Here is a 21,277-nt window from a genome sequence, read left to right as displayed (position 1 = left end):
GTACAAGTTTAGGGAAATTTAACTTTAAGGAGAATTTCAACAAATCTTAAATTTATTGTGAATGAAGTTCTTTAAAATCCTCATTTATTTTAATATTTTGATCCCTGAATAACCTGGTAGCTATTTAGAAACAAATATTCTGATCCATCCTCATAAGGAGCATTTAAAATGCAATGATAAGGATTGTTACATTCACATATTTTGTTGACTTTTGTTTGCCTCTATTTGCAATGCATTTTTTTAGAGCACTCACTTGTTCAATACTGTTTTATTCACTAAACATTTATAGAATGCGTGCTGTAAAACAGCATGATTTTTATTCTTATGAATAAACAATTTCTAATATGTATCAAACACTTAAAATATGTATGTATATATGTATATATTTTTGTGAGTCCTAGGGCTTGAAATCAGGGCATGGGTGCTGTCCCTGATCTATTGTGTTCAAGGCTAGTGCTCTACTACTTGAGCCACTTCTCCACTTTCAGCTTTTTGGTAGTTAATTGGAGATAAGAGTCTCACAATCCTCCGATCTCAACCCACTGACTAGCTAGGATTACAAGCATGAGTCACTGGCACCAGGAAATGTATGCTTATGAGTGCCTTATTTATCTTTTTTAATTCTCACATTTCTCTACTTGGAAATACTTTACTATTAGAAGCAGTGGGTTAAAAGAGATATCCTAATTCCTGTCATCCAGGTATGGATAAGAATAAAGTTGAATATTTCATAAATTATCCATTTCTTTAGACAAAGATGAAAAAAGTAGACCAATTTAGATTTCATGGTCATCTTCAGTTCACTTTCTTTTCATTCCTCATTAACACAGTAAGTGAGACATTTTGCTCATTGAGTCTGTCCAGCTAGTCACTGGAAGAATCATTATTAATTGACTGTGGATCCAATCAGTGAGATCAGGATGATAGCATAATGGAGATTACCAATCTCTTGGGAACACAGAGCAAATAGAAGATGTAGACATACGATGATAGTTCCTGTCAGAATAGGCCTTCAGTGGCTTCTCACGTCTAGAGTATTGGGTGTAGGAAAGGGATTGTTAGCATTGGACAATTGGTTCTTACAAGGACCTGGAAGGTAGCATTAATGAATGAGTTCAAATGTGCAGGAGGGATGAAGCAAATAAGGAGCTCAATATTCAAGGGAGTTTACTTGAGACATAGGAAAGTTGAGCTAGAAGAAGAGCTTGTGATGATTCCATGTAAGTAGCAATGTTCTGGCTTCTTGCTCATTAGCTGGAGACAAGAGTCCTGGATTTCTCTGCCTGGGATGACTTTGAACCAAGATCCTTGCATCTGTGCTACTGGAATAGCTATGATTGTAGGTGTGCGTCACTGGCACTTGCATATTAAATGCCTTGTAAACAGTCAATGCTTAAAGCCAATTTGGGCAAAAAGATAGTGTGGTGATATTCATCTATTAATTATCTGAGGTACATGGGAGGCTAGAAGGTGTATTGAAGCCTGAAGATAGCCTGGAGAGAAGAAAGGCTGAAAAATAACTAATGCAAAAAAAGAGGCTGTGGATATGTGGTAGAGCATCTACCTAACATATATAATGTTTGAGTTCTAAAACTCCTGAAAACAAAGGATTTTAAGTATAAGATTTGATGCTGGTGTTTAAATATTAGGTATGTCTATTGTACTATTATATATATGGTATTTATAATTATCTGACTTAAAATATCTTTTTTTCTTAGCAATTTTTATTTATTCTCTCCATTTACCCAGTCATGTAGTACCTACTTAACAAATAGGTAAAAAATAGTCAGTGATTTTTTTTTTTTGTAAGCAATAAAAATTGAGGCATAGAGTTTGGAATGCCTGCCCCCAAATTCTATTGCTAATTGCTGGTGAAATTAGAGACTAATATTAAATCTTTCCTTGGCAAAACACAAAATCCATTGATTTCAAAATACCACATACAAATTCCTTTGTTTGTTGTTCCCGTTTTATCTCTGATATTTGTGTATCTCAGAGTTACTTAAAAATGAAACTATTTTGGGAAGTAATATGTAATTATCCTGTGAGATTTATTAAATACTAATAAATTTTGAAAACTGTGCTCTTTAGTAATCAGCTTCTCACCAATGATAATACTTTTGTCTGGGATTAATATCAGTGTTTTTCAATGTATCAGAATAAAACTAATCTCCATTATGGAATACACAGCTGTCCTGGTTGGACTGTAAAGAGCGAAAGTAATTGCATTTTTTTTACATTCATAAGATTCAAATTATACTTTGTCTTTTATATACAGAACAAAGAGTCTTTGTTAATAAATTATTAATTTCAAAATGAAGGACATTATATCTTTCCCTGTTTCAGATTATGTGATTTTTGATGCTTATAATTGATATAAATGTAACTTTTTATCATACCCTTAAAAATGTAAAATTTTATACCTTTAGAAGGCAATCACTATTTGAAATTCATTATTAGGTATATGTAATTTAGGAAAGAAAAAACTATTATTGGTTATGTTAAATTATGGGAAAGATTATTAGTTAGTAACCCTGGCTGTTATTAATATGCTAAATATATAATGATAAGTATAAATATGTAGTGATAGTGTAATAAATATGTACTTAGTATAGACTTATTTCCATTTCATACATTTCACTGTGAGTATGTAACAGCATTCTATCATAAATTCCCAAAAGCTAGAAGAAAAGTTTTGATAGTTCCTACCCAAAAGAAATAGCAAATGTTTGAGAAATAGATATGCTTACCTTGATTTTAAATATTATGTAAGTGTACATGCATAGAAGCATAACATTATCCACTGGTGTACACGATTTTACATACCAGCTTTTCATTAAATTGAGAAAAGCAAAGTAGTCTTAATTTAGTCAGATTGTATTTACTTAATGAAATGTACTTGTTATTATTGTTTTGATAAACATAAATTTAGCTCAATCTTAAGCATTAACTATTAAGGAAATTATTCTCTTGTTGATAGTGATGTTTACCTATATGTTTATGTTTGTAATCATATTGGTATCTATATTTCATATTACCTAAACTCGTAATGAGAGGTCTCATCTTTTCATGTCATTTTATGACTAATGTTATAAAAATACTCAATTTTATTTTTCAAAAAAGTTTTCCCTCAATTATAATTTCAGATTCTAAAATGACTAAATTTATGATTGCTTTAATGATGCTAAATGACATAGGAAAATAAGTAAAATGATTAATTTTATTTTCATTTAAAAAAGTTTCTTTATTGTCCAAACTGTCAAACAGAGGGTTACAGTTTCATAGGTAGGGCAGTGTGTACATTTCTTCTTTTTTTTTAATGATTAATTTTTTTAAATAATTTTAAGTGTTGTGATGTCTGTAAATGCTATCTAATCTGGTAATTTTAATTAGATGTAAGGCTAGTCATGCAACTTTTAATGCTGGCATTATTTGGTGTATTATTTTGTAGACATTGGATAGCCATCTGTTTTGAAATAATTTCAGAAAAATAAAATGTTCCTTAAAGAACTCTGTGGCACCCAGATTTTGAATGAAAGGGCTTAAACATTGAGTGAATACTTACTTATGGCAATTTTAGCTTTGTAATAGCCTCAATTTCCCTCCCTACTTGTTATAGGAAAAGTAAAATTTCCACTGTACAGGATTGTTGGAGGATGGAAAATACCATGCAGATGAAGTGTTTTTGGCTTGTTGGCTTATTTTCATTTGAGACATGGTCTTGCTCTGTTGCCTACACTAGCGTCAGACTTCTAATCATTCTACCTCTGTCTCCTGAGTTACATGCATTACAGGCATGCACCGACACACACAGCTTCCAGATCAACTCTTAGGAGTTGTGCAATAAATAATAGATGCTTAGAAATTTGTCATCATGGTAAATTTGTACATTACTTTTTTGGTTGTGATAATGGGCATATTTTCTACTTTGATAAACTAAAATGTGTGTCAGCTTGTTCAGTTGGCTTGGTGACTCAGAAAGCATGACTTTTGGATGAATCATATAAGAGATCATTTTAAATTTTTTATAAGGTGGCCATGTCCACAAGCCAAATTTGATACAAATAATTAGATCAGAACTGTGTGACAGTGCAAATATTACAGTAAGGTTAATGAGCAAGGATGAGTGATTGGGTTAGCTTTTCTACACCAGCACACTTAAACCAACTGGAAGGGGAATGTTGATTTAAAGAGATGTGATTAGATATGAAAAACATGGAGACATATTCCATAAGATTAAAAAATTAATCTAATAGAATTGGTATTAGTAGACAATATCCTCATATACTAAAGTATTTTTTTTAAAAAATATGCAGAGGGGCTGGGAATGTGGCCTAGTGGTAGAGTGCTTGCCTTGTATACAAGAAGCCCTGGGTTCGATTCCTCAGCACCACATATATAGAAAAAGGCCAGAAGTGGCACTGTGGCTCAAGTGGTAGAGTGCTCGCCTTGAGCAAAAAGAAGCCAGTACTAAGGCCCTGGGTTCAAGCCCTAGGACTGGCCAAAAATTTTTAAAAAAAGCATACAGATACTAAAACATGATAGACATGATAGAATATGTCTCCTAATCTTTAGTCATTTTTGGTGAGATGAGGGTCACAGAACATGGCTCCACTTATTGGATGGGCTAACTGGTATGAATTTGGGAATAACATTTCATGGCTTCAAATACTGGCTGCAGTGCTTTGATTTTGTTCCAGTTAGTCAACATTTCTGCTTAAAAAAATCTATATAGTAAGATTGTACACCATATTTAACTTACTTTTTTGCGGGGAGGGGAAAAGCTCAATGAGTTGTCACATTCCTAGGTCATAGAAATTCCAAAAATATAAGCTATTTTTATTTTCATTAGGGTTTAATATATAAATTGGTTTGAGTCATTATCTGATGATTGCTTTCAACCATTACATTTTATCTTTCTCCAGCCTTTTGCAGCTCTGGCTGTATAAAAGATGTGGGTTTCTTGCAGAATGACTGATCCATATGAAACGTATGAAATCAGAATTATCCTGGGAACAAGATAGTTAGCCTTGAAATCCTTTGTGTATTTTTGAGTAAAAAGTCTAGATTTGTTTTTTTTATAATAATATCTTCTGAAATTCTTTAACTTTAAGCACCTGAAATAGAGCTTACAGGCACGATGAAATGAATCAGAAAGTAGTGGAAACTTCTTACTTCAATCTTTTCTAGCCAAGTTTTAAAGTTTGTTTGAAATTCAAACCTGATAGTTTGTATTTAGTAAACAAGAGGAAATTAAGTAAGCTCACCATTACTTGAGATACATTTATTCATTTTGTTTTTAAAATAGACTTTTAAAATTCATTTTTGAAGTTTGCCAGAAATTTGGACTTCATTCCTTTTCAAGTATAATTGAAAACTTTTCATAGATGTGTATATATATTTAAATCAGAAGCAATCCAAAGTACTTGAACTTTACATGGCAAAGATTTTTGACCCAGATTAATTAGTGGAAGTACAGCTCCTAAGTGTTTACTTGGAAGCATATTGAAGTTTGGTTATTTTTTTTAAATTTTTATTGTCAATGCGAAGTACAGTAGGGTTACAGTTACATACGTTAGGTAGTGAGTACATTTCTTGTCAAACTTGTTACCACCTCCCTCGTTTTTCTCCCACCTTCCCTTCTTCCCAACTCCCTTCTCCCTGCCCCCTGAATTGTATACTTTACAACATATTGTCTTGTAAGTATCCCTGTTGCACTGGTTTGCCTTTTGCCCTTTGTCTCATCATTTTAATGTTCCCCTTCCCTTCCCTAATTCATACAGACATATAAAATACCCAGGGTACCAGAATCAAATACAGTGACAACAGGGACTAAAGCATAGGGAAGATGATCAAAAGAAAATAAAAGAAATAATTTCACATAGCACATTGAAAATAACAACATCAACGATAAATCACATCTTTCCATATTTTGGAGAACATTTCTCTTAGTGTCATCTTAAGTGATCATTCGTATACATAGCTGTTGAGCGATTGCAATCATCTGCTAGGACTATCCTAGACATAGACTAATTATTACCAATAAGAGAGACCATAAAATTTATGTTTCTTTGGGTCTAGCTCATTTTACTTAGCATTATTTTTTTCTAAATCTTTCCATCTCCTTACTAATGGAGCAATGCCATTCTTTCTGACAGAGCATAGAATTCCACTGTGTATATATACCACAATTTCTTGATCCCTTCATCTGCTGAAGGGCATCTGTTTTGTTTCCATATTTTAGCTATGGTAAATAATGCTCTTATGAACATGGTTGTGGTGGTAGCTTTAGTATGGCCTTGTTTGTAATCTTTTGGGTAAATGCCCAGAAGTAGGAATCCTGGGTCATAGGGGAGCTCTATGTTTAGCCTTTTGAGGAACCTCCTCACTGCTTCCCACAGTGGTTGAACAAGTTTGCACTCCCACCAACAGTGTAGTAGGGCTTTCCTTTGGCCACATCCCTGCCAGCAACTGTTGTTATTCATTTTCTTGATGATGGCCATTCTTAATGGGGTGAGGTGGAATCTCAATGTTGTTTGGATAGCATTTCTTTTATGGGCAGGGATATTGAGCACTTGGCCATTCTCATTCCCTCATCAGAGAAGTCGCTCTTTAAGTCTTTAGTCCACTTATTAATGGGGCAGTTGTTTCTTTGAGAATTTGTTTTGGGGGAACTTAATTTTTTTTTTTAGTTCTAAGTGTGTTTTAGATATGAGGCTCTTGTCTGTTGTATGGCCAGTGAAGATCTTCTCCCAGTTGGTGGGCTTTCTATTTATCTTGCAAGCTATGTCCTTTGCCATGCAGAGCTCTGCAGTTTGATGCAATCCCATTTGTCCACTCTTTCTTTGATATATTGTGTTTCTGTGTCTTTATTAAGCAAGTTTCAACCTGTGCCAAGGAGCCCTAGTGTTTCACCTATTCCTGTAATGTTTTCAGGGTATCTGCTTTTACTTTGAGGTCCTTGATCCATTTGGAATTGATTCTGGTGCAGGGTGATATATAAGGATCTGGATTGAGGTGTTTTTATTTTTTTTTCCAGATGTTTAACCAATTTTTCCAGCACCATTCGTTGAAGAGCCTGTCTTTCTTCCATCTTTTTTTTTTCTTTTTTGGCTTTTTTATAAAAGATTAGGTGGCCATCTGTGGGTGCATTTCTGGGTCTTCAGTTCTATTTCTTTGGTTCTCAGCCCTGTTCTTGTGTCAATACCAAGCTATTTTTATTACTATCACTCTGGAATAGAGTTTGATGTTTGGTACTGATATTCCTCCAGCACTGTTCTTCCTGCAAAAGATTGTTTTTGCTATTTGGGGTCTTTTATTCTTCCATGTGAATTTTTGGATTGTTTCCTCTATTTTTTTAAAGAATGATGTTGGGCTATTGATGAGTATTCCATTGAATTTGTAGATGGCCTCTGGCAGTATTAGTTTTCATGATATTAATCCTCTCAATGCAGGAGCATGGAAGGATTTTCCACTTCCTTAGTTCTGCTTCAATTTCCCTTTTCAGGATTTTAAAGTTTACATCATAGAGGTATTTCACTTCTTTGGTTAAGGTTATTCTTAGGTAATTTATTTATTTATTTATTTATTTATTTATTTATTCATTCATTCATTCATTCATTCGGAGGTTACTGCAAAAGGAGTTGCTTTCTTGATTTTTAGCTTCACTCTGTATTGTTGGCATACAGCAAAGCCATTGATTTTTTTTTTTTTTTTTTTTTTTTTTTGCCAGTCCTGGGCTTGGACTCAGGGCTTGAGCACTGTCCCTGGCTTCTATTTGCTCAAGGCTAGCACTCTGCCACTTGAGCCACAGCGCCATTTCTGGCTGTTTTCCATATATGTGGTGCTGGGGAACCGAACCCAGGGCTTCATGTATAAGAAGCAAGCACTCTTGCCACTAGGCCATATTTCCAGCCCCAAAGCCATTGATTTTTGGGGATTAACTTGATATCCTGCTACTTTAGTTTGCCTCATTTTTAAACATATACTTTTATGCAGAGAGTGGGGTAGTACTGGAGTTTGAACTCAGTGCCTCATGCTTGCTAGGTAGGTTTTCTATCACTAGAGCCATACCCCTTGCCTTTTTACTTATATTGTTTCCTAGGTAAGGTCTTAATAGATTTTCACAGGCTGGCCTCAGACCTTGATCCTTTTACCTGTGACCTTCCATATAGCTTGGATCACAAGTGCTCACACCACGGGTATCCACCTTATTGATTGAGATGAAAGTTGTACTAACTTTCTGCTTGGGCCTCAAACCATGATCCTAATATTCTTGTCCCCTAAGTGGCTTGAATTACAGGTATATTTCCAGCCAACATAAACATTTCATTCCTAGTATACACATTTCATACAGATGTGTACACTGTTACTCATACACATTTAAACAATTTGATAAGATTGAAGCACTAGTATATAGACACACATAATTGTTTTTACTACAGCATTATCCGTATCTAATGGCATTATTAGAAACAACCCCAAAACTCTTAAATAATAGGGAGTTATTGCCCTCGAGCTCTGAAATATTACAGTGTTAGAGCCATGATATAAGTGAGGAAATCATATTGTATGGAAGTTACATTCTTGTCATCATTCCCAGGAGCCTCAATATGTATATATTATTCACTTATGAACACTGGGAGAGGTGTGGATGGGAGTGGTAGATTAAAAGAGTCAGAACCAGGTGCCAGCGGCTCACAGTTATAATTCTATTTACTCAGGAGTCTGAGATCTGAGGATCATAGAAGCCAGCCTAGGAAGGAAAGTCTGTAAGACACTATCTAAAAATAAGCACCAAAAATCAGAGCTGGAGGTGTGATTCAAGTTGTCAAACACCAGCTGAGCAAACAATCTGAGTAAGCGTGGGTTCCTGACTTCAAATCCTAGTTCAGCCCCCCCACCCACCCAAAAAAAATGATTGGCTTTGTCTGATAAACTTACTCTGTTCTTTCACTTATCATTTATGGGTGAGCATACTTAATTCTCTCACATGTTATAATGTAAATAATATATATATATATATTCACACTATTGAGCCACACCTTTTGGCTAACATTATATTTTTAATTAATACAGGGATTCTCCTACTTTGCTGAAGCATTCTTATAATGATCTGAGCTAAGAATTGTGAAGGACAATAGTGTAGGGTAGCCATTAGTAGTGCCCAGATTATACAAATAATATATGTTCAGTCTGAGTCCTAATGGGAAAAAGATGAAACAGTGAAATTAGGATAATTCAATTGGGGGAAATTATTTACCAAGGGAAAAAGTAAAAGGATTGGAAGGAGATGCAGATTAGGAAAAAGTTAAGGAATTGTTCAGCAGCTGAAGGCTCCCAACAGAACAACTGCTGTTACCCTAGGCCCAAAGTGAAGAGAGTGGGTAGAGGTTATCAGAATACCAGAAGAAAGTTATATACACAAAAAAAACTTTGATAGAAAGGTAGCCTTTGTTAAAGGGATTGAAGCCACTCCAGGTAAGTCTTTAGGGAGTTAATCAGAGAAATAAAAGTCTTGATATTTAGCTTTCTCTTCATCTCACAATAATTACAACAGAGGCACAGAATAAGAGAGGATCTGTTGGTATGAGTCATGTAGGTCAGCAGCATTAGGCAGACAGCAGGAAGAAATATAAAGAGTGAGTCTTGCAGAGCAAACAGGAGGTATCTGTCATATAACAACCAACAATCTTTTTGAACAATGTCAAAATAAACCAGAAGAAAAAAAATCTGATTGTAATTTGCAAAATATTGATACCAGTCTCTTTATGGGCCTATAGAATTGTTTCTTAATGGACCTAAGCCCAAAGACAGAACTTAACAAAAACAAAATAAAACCTTAGGATGACCTTATCCTTCACTATTCACTGTGCACAAATGCTAGGTTCTTCCACAGACCCCAAATGAATCCATAGAGCAGAACAGCTTAGAGTGTAGCAGAGGAATACTGCTCTCCAAGATAGACATGGCCTCACCCTTTACAAAGCTCCAGACTTGGCTTGATTGAATGCTTCAATAGTAAGCTCTTCTGTTAAGTTCTGCCATGGTCTCCAGAAGTGGCACTGTACCCCAGATCATTTTGTGAGGAGCAGCTGACCTTTGCCCAGCCTGTGTGTGTGCTTGGAAGTCAGATGCATTTGTTCCTCTCCAAAAACTTGTACTGTCAGTATTATTTTACTAAATTAATTAATAAACAGGAGCTGTGCATACTCCCGATATGCATAAGCTCTAAGATATTAAATAATCAACATGTCTTTAAATAACTTTCTCAAGATCAATGATGAACTTTAGTTTTGAATGTAGGTCTGCTTGGATTCATCCCAGACTAGATTTGCTCAGGTGCAAAATTGTGAGCATACCATTACCGATTATGGTAGCCCTCTCTCTTGTCCCCCAAACTTGCCTTTCCCTTCTCTCTCTCATCACCTTGTCTTCTATTCATTCCTTTATTGTGTAGTTAGCAAATATTTAGTCAGTACCTGCTCTGTGCCAAGAATCATGCATAGCACTGTTGTTTAACAGAAACTCAGTTTTCATGAATTTTACAGTTTAATAATTGTTCTCAAGGGATCCATCCAATGAATTTTCCCTAGCCCTAAATCCTTTTCCTTTGAGGTTCTTTGTGTCTTAATTTTCATGTCTGTTAACTATGACTGAGAATTATTCTTTTGGCTTATTTGTTTAAATTACAGTGTAATCTAAAATAAATCTTAAAAAAAACTGTCTAGCTCTTTCATTGTCAAGAGTAAGGAAGAATCTGTAATATAAGGAAGATGAAACACAAGAACTATGTAAAATAGGTTATTTTTTTCAAAGGCACTGACTGGTTTTATTGAAACAAAATATACAGCCTCCTTAAGAAGTGTGTATATAAGAGCATGTTCAGACTTATGCTTTAATCAGGCTAAAAGTGTATCATATTCCCTCTGATAAGCATGCCTTCCATCTTTCTAATTGAAAACTGGTTTGCATTCAAAACCTTTCTTGTCAGACAAGTTAAAACTGCTGTTCAAGTTTCATGTATCATCACAACCACAAAGCTACTATACATTTGCATTTGTTTTCCTCCTATTTAGGCATACCTATTCTCTCTTTGGAAAGCCCCAGATTAGGCTACTGGGGTAAAACTCATTTTTGTATCTGAGCCAGTATCACATCACTATTAAAATTACAACTGATCCTGCATATACTGTTAAAAAGGATGGTATTGGCATGGAGGACCTCTTGCTGATTTTTCTGATATTGCATAAGTTACATGGCATTGTAGAGCTTTAAGAAGTGCCTGCTTTAGTTAACTTGTATAATTAACTTAGGTGATCTTCAATTAGAGGCGCTTTTAGTAGAGCCCATGCTGCGCTCCGTAACCATGTTTTGATGTGGTTGCTAGTGATACACATATACAGATATTTATAAATTAACAACTGGTATTAAAACTAGGAGCTGATGGCTTGTGCCTAAAACACACTCAGGATATTGATATCCGAGAATTGTGATTTGAAGCCATTTTGGGCAGAGAAATCTCTTTTCTCCAATAAGCCAGCAAAAAGCTGGAGCCTTAGGTGTGGCTCAAGAAACAGAGTGTCAGCCATGAGCAAAAAAAGCCAAGTCAGAGCATAAGACCTTGACTACAAGCCCCAGTGAGAGAGAGAGAGAGAGAGGGAGAGGAAGAATTATGAAGCATCTAAGTTAGCACTGTGATATAGGTTATTCTCCTAGTTCTGATCCTAGACAAGTTACTGAACATCATTGGTCCTCCTTAACTTTACACTCTATGAAAATGAAAGGATTGGGCTGACTTCAACTCCCAGAATCAGCCAATCAACAGAGGCTGGCAGAACAGGCAGTTCTAGCTCCTCCCTTGTGCTTCAATCACAGTTATTCTGTTTTATTTGTTAATAACCCAAAGTAACTCTTCCAATTCCTATGCCTTTTCACCTACTAATCAACAGTAGGGGTCATTGTGTTCTATTTTTGGCTTCATAGTGAGTCATAGCTCCTGGAATAATCAATGGTTCTTTGGAATTCTGCTCTAAGGGTGAGATAGAAAGTATTAATCATGTGTTTATACCTGCTTTTTACCTGTGAAGCCCTTAAACCTGTTCTTAATATTCTCTTTTCCAGATTTATAAGAAATTGTACTGATGCCCAGTTGCCCAAAAACCTATGGCATTCTATTGATTTTGTTCAGAACATGTAAATGTAGCAAAGCACTGACATAGGACTGCTGCCATTCTGATGGCTGGATTTATCTTTGCAGATGTATACTTCCACTGCTGTCAATTGAGATAGTTCTTCCCTATATAAAGTGGCTCCAGAGTCAAGCATGTGCTTGGGATTTTTATTTAGACTTGTTAACACTTCTTACTGGGAATTTTCAAAGCATATAGGGAATACAAGATACGCTGTTTTAAAGGGTGATATTTCAGCTTTTGTATCTTTGGTGATAACCTGTTGTGAATGAAATTGGTGTTTTAAGTAGAACTGGGAAAGTTGTTGTCAACAATAATTTCGACATCTCTTGTGTTCTATTGTACTAAGAAAGCAGAATAAATAAATGAAACTAGATGGTCAACATGAAAACAAGTATAATTTTCTTTATGTTGATAAATAGCAAACAAAAGCCCTGAACAAATAGTTTAAAGATCAGCCTCCCAGATTGTTGCTTGTTTGACAAGAGCTCTTGGGTGAGGTGGAAATGAATTGGGACAACAAATAATTACCTTTGTGATAATAAAAATCAATTGGTGAGTAGAATAAAAACTTATGTCAAACACTTATCAGGTAGTTTGGCTCATATAAGAGCTATTAAGAATAAAGCTGGCACATTTTAGTTTAGCTGTTTAGTTTAGCTGTTTAGCTTTTTAAAGCTCTTCCATAGAATTTCATTGTATCAACAACTGTCAGTCCTTAGAGAACTCATCTGACCTAGAGCTCTGAACACATGGAAGGAGGCCACTATTGTAACATTTCCTAGTCCACTCTGGTCATGACCAGCCAGGGGGTGTAGATTTGTGCATCAGGCTCTTTCCCACATTGGAGTCTCTTTTAATTAGTGAATCAGACTAGTATAAAACCTGTTTGCTACTCCCTACTGATTCTGCAATTTTTTTTTGCATGAGAAGATAAATAATATCTTTAAAGGTGTGTTGTGAAAATCACCAATTTGTTTAATAACTGAAAGCAAACTAAAATAAAGGGTTTAAGCCAGGTGCTGGTGGCTCATTTCTGTAATCCTGAGTTATTCAAGTGACTGAGATCTGAGGACTGTTATTTAAAGCCAACCAGGATGGCAAAGCCCGTGATACTCTTATTTCCATTTAATCAACAAAAAGTCAGAAGTGGAGCTGTGGCTCAAGTGGTAGAGTGCCAGTCTTGAGTTAAAAAGATAAGGGACAGTGCCCAGGCCCTTATTTCAAGTCCTAGTATTGGCACCAATTGAATACACTAAAGTAAATGTTGCATGACTTACCAGTTCAATATTCTTTCCAGTATTTTATATATATACTAAAACAAATTTTTGAGACCAAGGAGGTAAGGTTTTTAGGTATCTCATACATTGTAGCATTGATTGATATTACTAATAGTATTGAAACTAGCAATGTGTGATTCTAGTAATGTGTGATTATGTATTGTATATGATGCTTTTTTATTATTTGAGTCATAGCATTGATTATCTTCTTTGGTATTTTATTTTTAATTTTTCATAATGCTATTATAAAGGAAATATGTACATAGAAGATCACATACAAAGATTTTTTTTGGGGGGGCCGGTCATGGGGCTTGAACTCTGGGCCTGGTTGCTGCTTCTGAGCTCTTCAACTCAAGGCTAGCGATCTACCACTTGAGCCACAGTGCCACTTCCGGATAGTCTCACGGACTTTCCTGCTCGGGCTGGCTTTGAACTGCAATCCTCAGATCTCAGCCCCTTAGTAGCTAGGATTATAGGCATGAGCCACTGGTACTTGGAGACAGGATTTTTAAATAGAAAAAGTATTATAGTATTTTATTTGTATTTTGAGAAAAATGTAAAATAATATATTATTGACAAATGGTTATTTTTTCATTTAGACAGATGATTCCAAGGAAGAGATACCAAGGTCATATTTAGTTTATTTGGCCTAATATATTAAATGTGAATTCATGTCTATAGATATCAAAACTTAAAAATATTTTAATTTGGATTAAAAGGAAGAAAAAATTCTTATAAACTTAAAAAATTTTAATATTTTGTTTTTGGTATTAGAAATAAATTTTCCATTTTACCACTATAAAATTAATCTCAGATAGCATTGTATCCTATTTCATGTTCAATATTTTCCTTTTGTAAGTGAAAATGTTCATCTTATTGAGTGAAGCTATTAGATGGAGGGGAAGGTTACAAAACAGATTCATTAAGTTGTGATGGCTTCTTTTAATTTTGCAGTTCAATCTTTAAAGCGATTATTGTAACTTGACTTTTGTTTATCTCTTCCTCTGGTAATAAAAGAGACATTTCATAGAAATATAAATCCAGTGTTGGTTATCAGTATGCTCAGAGAAGAAATTTTTAAATGTTGTTTTAGAAGTATCATATTCATAACTTTCAAGGGTTTTACTTGTTTCTCCTTTTTCTTCCTGAAACTTTAAGACAAACACAAAGCAAGTTCATCATTCTTTTTAGCAAGAATTTTGATAGGAGTATACATATATCTCCTACATTTTTGTCACAGAATTTCAAGCAAAGTTGAAGATTTTTAAGAGAATACATAGATTTTATAGAATAGGTAGGGTTTATACTTTCCTTGTACTTTAGCAAGTACCTCTTGTGCCAAAAAAAAATTGACTTGACTGGTAATTATCATACTCTTAGAAAACATACTATTGCTGTGTCTATATGAACACATAACATGATTCTAAGTAAAATGAACTCCAAGTTATAGAAACAAGTGGTGTATCATTGTTGTTATTTTCAACATGCCATGTGAAATTGTGCCCTTTTTCTTTTGTATTTCTTTCCTGTGGTTTTACCCCTGATATCACTGTAACTTATTTTAGTGCCTTGGATATTTTATATACGTGTATTGGAACTAGGGAAGGGAAAGGTAATACCAAAATCAAGAGACAAAAGCTAAAAAGACAAACCAATGTAATAGCAATACTTACAAAACTATATGGTATAAACCAACTATAGAACCATGAGTTGGGGGGTGGGGAGGAAAATAGGGAGGGGGGAGGGGGGAAATGAGTGAGGAGGTAACAAGTTGAATAAGAAATATACTCACTGCTTTACATATGAAACTGTAACTTCTCTGTACATCACTTTACTAATAAAGAAGTGAAAAAAGAAAACACTATTGAGAGTTTATTAGATGCAGATCAAACTAAGTTCAGACCTTGTCCTCATGGAACTTCCTATCTAATTGGGGTACATGCCAATTTATTACAAATGATAAAAATAGAAATTAAATGACTTAATGTTAGACACACAGAGATACTTTCATTCTCTTACAAATGAATAAATATTAGTCCACCTAATCACTAAATGTTGGATAATCATCAAATGAATATTCTAAGTCACAATAAGAATTTACTTTGCCTATTTGAATCACTTTTACTGAGAAAACTACTTTGACATTTATCTTACAAATATAATTGTCTAGATACAAACACACACTTGACATAAAACTGACTTGATGGTTGGCCAGGCCTGGAATTCTGCTTCTTATACCTACTCCCACTTATCCACCCACATATATTGGACAAGTGCCTGTTTAAACAGATGGGCCTTGGGCTGGGCTTGCTGAACCTCTATATTTACTGAGCAAAATAGCAGATGAAAATAGAGTATATTGTGTTATTGTGCCCCTGGGTGTGATACTTTGAGTGAGAAGCTACTATTTATTACTGCCTTTGTTTGTTGTTGGGAATATATTTTTTCATTATGAATGAATATGTGAAAATTGGAAGACAACAGATGGAGTCTCAGGGACATGGAAAACCCATAGACAGGAAAGCAGTTCTCTGTCAAATATGAAAATAAAAAATCAGCAGGTGTGGGAAATGTCATGTGGTTTTATAAATGCATGGATCTTAGATTTTAGAAGTGTTTGGATTATCCAAAGACACATGGGTTGACCACAAAATTTCCCTCAATCACCAAGAAGTATAAGAAAAATTAGAACTCTCAGTATCTGTCTTTAGGCTTCTGTAGCAAGCTATCTGTTGAATTGCTGGAAAACTTGATTTAGGCCAGCATGTTAAGTTTGGGCTAAATATTCATATGCATTTTCATTATAAACTCTGAGAGATCTGGAGACTCATGTGGTAGGATGATAGGTGATTTCATAACTTCAGAGTTGAATTTTCTTTCTGGTTGATTAATGGTATTGCTGCTCTGTTGATTTCTGTGGAGGAAGCACAGAGTAGGGGGCATGAGCAGCAATTAAAGAGCTCTGTAGTTTGAATATTACATGAGATCAAATTTGATGTTGTGATATTGACATATTGAGAAAGCCTCCCAAGGGCATTTGCTCTGTATGCATTTTTATGATATTCTCTTTAATGTTGTAATAGTCAGCAAACCATTGCATATTTAACCTAATGAAGCTATGAATATGGACATTTGTTCTTCAAATGATCCATTATTTATTTGATGGAATCATTAGCACTGATATTTACTCCTCTTAAATTATGGCAAAGCATAGCCCCATGGAAAGCACACAAAAATTTGAGTAAAAGACCTCCACCTCTTTTCTTTGATTTATTTACTCTTTTGTTAATTAAATTTAATCCACAAAAAGGAGAGATTTTGGTTACTATCTACTTTGCTAATATTGCTGCAGGATTTTGTAAGTGACATAAAATAATATATACTGAGATACATAAAAGTTTTGTGGAACACAGGTCAGGACTCTATATTTAATTCTATTTTCTGGTTACTATTTAGATAAACAAAATATAGTTTAACACTGTTGCACAGTAACATGGCATCAAAAATTTGCAGTAGATCTTTCAGAATATTTGATTTCTTAAATGAGGCCCAAATGGAATTTTCTTGTTGCTTATTAGGTTTCTATAAAGATATGGGCTGCATTAATCTATAAATAAGTAAGAATTTTCACAGCATTGTTTAATACTTATTTCTTTCCCCCAAATAAAAAGTCTGTTACTATTTAAGCTTGAGTTATCTTACTGTAAAATATTTGGGATAGTTTGATGGTGCTTAATTTAGATTATCACTATAGTTTCCTGTTATGTTCTTTGAAATCACTAACTTTACCTAAATAACATTTTTCTATCTCTGCTGGATAAAAGGGAAAACCCTGAAGATTAATTTAGTTGTAGATGGAGAATAAAAGAATTTTCTTAGAACAATATGTATGATAAAAATACTGAAGAGAAAAGATAGTAAATATCTTAATTTTCATCCTACCATAGATGATGATAGAGGTTATCATTTTATGAAAAGACATTTTTTCTATCAGTGTTTATATGAGATGCATAATCATTACTAGTTTTGAAACTATTCTTGCATATCATATATTGTGTAGATTATTCACTGTTTTTCCTTTTCTTTTAAACAGCAAATGCTAGTCTTCTTGGAGGAGGCGGTGGTAAGTCCTGGCATTATTTAACTTAAATTACACCAACCACAAAACAGTTTCAAGAAACTTAATGTTGTTGTAGCTAAGAATTACAAAAAAATTACATTACAGTAAGTAGCTATGTTAGAAAGATCTTCAGTTGGTCTCAATATTATTTTTCACGGCCTTAAAATATGTATAATTCTTTCTTTCTTCTTGCCAAACTCGGTATTTTTACCATTGACTATGTCAGGGTGCAGGAGCTCTGATCAATTGACTTAAACATATATTTGGAGGTGACATTCACTTTTAAGAGGAATTCTGAAAATACATTTGTAGGTTATGTTTTTCTTTTCATAACACTTTATACCTTGATTGCTTAATATACACCTGCTTATTTTGAAAAATAAAGATTTTAATATTGACATTTTGGGGGGAGTGTAGCTTGAGGTAGACAAGAAAGTGATCGAAGTGAGAGACGAGATTTCTATACTGTGAGTCTTTCTAGTATTAAATCTTATACATGGCTATATTGTTTTTGTAGATTAGAAAGATGAATGCTTTTGTAGCCTCCAGTATACATTACATGGTAGGGGATAAAAAATACATAGTAAATAAGGTTCTTAAAAAATACAGGGTCCTAGTGGGCATGAGTAAATTTGGCTCTCCCTCTCCCCTTTCTTCTCTCCCTCACTGTCTTGTTCTTATTCTTACTGTCTTACACACACACACACACACACACACCTTGAAGAATGTAGGACTATGTTCTACTGTGCAGAACTTTAAATTTTCATAACCCTAACCAGAAGGTTTCAGTGACATTTTTATCTAGAAGTTAGATTTTAATCATTGCTCCTATATACACTCAATTGATTTTTCAGTAGGATCTTGGAAATGGGGATAATAGAAAGAGTTTAAACTAGAATTTGCTCTTCATAGTGTCCTATGTTCTACAACAAAGGGTGAAATTGGACTTGTCTGAGCATCAGAAAAAATCTACTTCATATCTTTAACCTCTCCTTTAAAAATGGAATGATACTATCTACTTAAGGTGTTTGCTGTGAAGATTTAACAAAAATGCCTGCTATGTAATAAAATAGTAGGGGATTAATAAATGTGTCTTTTCATCTTTCTTAAATTATTTTATAAAATACTTATCTTCAGAATTTTGCTTCTCATCTCTTGTTTTTGTGGGGACCTGAAGGAAAATACTTCCTTTGAAAGGTGTATTTCAAGTAATTTTCCTCTCTAAGCTCCTTATAATTCACAAGGAAATTACTGTTAAATTGTTAGTGCTGATTATCTTATAGAACAATATTAGGATTTTAAGAAACTTGATTAACTGCCACTAACATAAAGGAAAGTTTAACTAAGACCACACAAACACATTAATCAAGTTAAAAAAACAGGCAAATTAGTTAAAACAATTCATTTATTGATTTTGATTATTTCTATAACGTGACTTGACTATGTTAGTTATAAATTACCTGAGCTTATTGTAATAAAAATATAGGTTAAAGGACATTAAAAATATAATTGTGTAAAAGTCTAGGTAGAGATTGGAATGACTGGTCATTGATTCTGTGGCGTCATCTACTATGGAGTTATTCACCATAGCATCATCATCAATGGCATCATGCTTTTACTTTTCTGTGGCTCCCTCCTATTGTATGGCTTCTACCTCAGAGCTTCTGAGGGATGCTGGCACGCTAGCCATCAAAGACATAGTGCATGTTCAGAAGAGTAGGAAAGGTGAAAAATGGTGGGTGCCCCCTCTCTAAGGTGAATCTATTTTCTTTAAGCAAATTTCCTTGGAATTTGAGAGTAACCCTGAACTTGAGCAGATATTGATTCCTATCATAGTCTTTGATTGTAGGAAGCAATGTGCTCATTTAAAAAAAAAATAAAGGAAAGGAAAGGAAAAGAAGTCAGTGTTATGCTTGCTAAGGAGAAAAGCAGGAGTAAAGGTTGAGGTACACGGCCTGATGTAGGCCATGGGGATTGCTTCTGTGTTGTCCCCTTTGCTTTTTGTCTGCATGCATGCATAGCTGGTGTATGCAGAATTGGTTCCAGTGACGGGGCTGATCTTCTGTATAGTTCTGTTTTGTGTAAGGGGAGACATCATGAATCTTGAGCAATTGTGAAACAATCAGAAGTAGGCCAACTTAGTTTTCTGTTACCTGAAGTATATAATTTATTGTCCTCTTCCAGATGGCTGATTTTTGCTAGCTTCGCCATAATTTCTAATTTCTGAATTCTAAAATTAGTGATTCAGTCCCAACATGAAGATAAATTACAAGTATTTAAGATGGTTTGATTTCTCTCAGTAAAGTAGGTCATTCACAGGTTTAAATTCATGATATACTTCTAGAGTTGTTAAGATTGCTCTGAAATACAAGTTTATTTTTTGGATTAAATTTAAGGAATGTTTTATTTGACCCTTACTGATTTTCTTTTATATTATCTTATTATTTATTTATTTATGCAGTATGGGGAATTGATCTTAGGACTTAAGCATTCTACCAACTTGAACCATGTGCCTGACCCTTTTGGTTTTAGTTTATTTATCAGAAAGGGCCTTGTGCTTTTTCTTAGGGCTGTATCTCTGCATCAGTTCTCCTAGTCTTACCTCCTGCATATCTGGGATGGCAGACAACATCACTATGTTTGATTTGTTGTTAAAATTAGGGTCTCCTTAAGTTTCTGCTCTGGGCTTGTTTCAAACTGTGTTCTCATAGGTATATGCTACCAAACTCAGCTATCTACTGATTTTTGAACTTCTGATTCTATGACAAACCTTTCTAGTCCTCTCAGTGATTTTTATGAAGTAACAAGAAATAATCATCCAATAAGGATTGATTAAATTCATGCAATTCTCTTGGATCTAATCAACTTGTTCTGTTGAATTGGATTAATATCCCTTCAGGAATCTTATAGTGAATAATTCTGTCATATAATTTGATCAACAAAATTTGACACCACATACAAAAATAATAATTGAAACTTTAAGTAGCATCTTCATATCCTCAGAGCTTTTCTCTATTTCTATATGTATTACAGTACTTGACTGTGAAATTTAGACATAACCCTATATATAAAACTGTATGATACATAAAAATTTGCATTTCATCATCCTCTTTTGGCCAAGAATTGTCTGGAAAGGAGATTCAAAGTGGTCACTAGAGTAATCTCAGTTCTGATATTGATGTTCAAGAATTACTTGACATTAGTGCAAGTTATTTATCCTTGGAATCATGTGTGTGTGTGTGTGTGTGTGTGTGTGTGTAATGGTACTGGGGCTTGAACTCAGGATTTTACACTCTCACTTTGCTTTTTCATTCAAGATTGGCATCTACACTTGAGCCACACACACCTCTGGCTTTTTGTTGGGTGAATTGGAGATAAGAATCTCTCCTTTTTGTCTATCCAGGCTGGCTGTGCACCTGGATTATCAGCTCTCAGCCTCCTGAGTAGCTCAGGTTACAGGCATGAGCCACCATTGCCCCACAAGGTTAGTCTTTCTATGAATAATGCAGTCCTCAGTAATAGATATGGTAGTGTGGTCCCATCCACATAGTCACTTTGTTAAAATGCTTGCAAATGTTGGCAATTTGTCTATATTTCCTATTTCTGTTAAGGATAAACACAGACACATGCTAATTTCTTTTTTTTTTTTTTTTTTTTTTGGCCAGTTCTGGGCCTTGGACTCAGGG

General features: G+C 34.4%; 1 protein-coding gene across 2 annotated transcripts in view; it reads left to right on the top strand.

Annotated features, from left to right (window-relative positions):
• The window catches only part of Macrod2 (mono-ADP ribosylhydrolase 2), a 1,728,876-nt gene that overhangs the window by 342,393 nt on the left and 1,365,206 nt on the right, over positions 1-21,277 (top strand). For both annotated transcript variants that reach the window (XM_048348774.1, XM_048348773.1), the window contains exon 4: positions 17,565-17,594. In XM_048348774.1, coding sequence (XP_048204731.1) covers positions 17,565-17,594 — 30 coding nt within the window. The remainder of the gene's footprint in view (positions 1-17,564; positions 17,595-21,277) is intronic.

This window comes from Perognathus longimembris, chromosome 6 (genome assembly GCF_023159225.1).
Source record: "Perognathus longimembris pacificus isolate PPM17 chromosome 6, ASM2315922v1, whole genome shotgun sequence".
Classification (NCBI taxonomy): Eukaryota; Metazoa; Chordata; class Mammalia; order Rodentia; family Heteromyidae; genus Perognathus; species Perognathus longimembris.
This window is presented reverse-complemented; position numbering and strand designations above follow the sequence as displayed.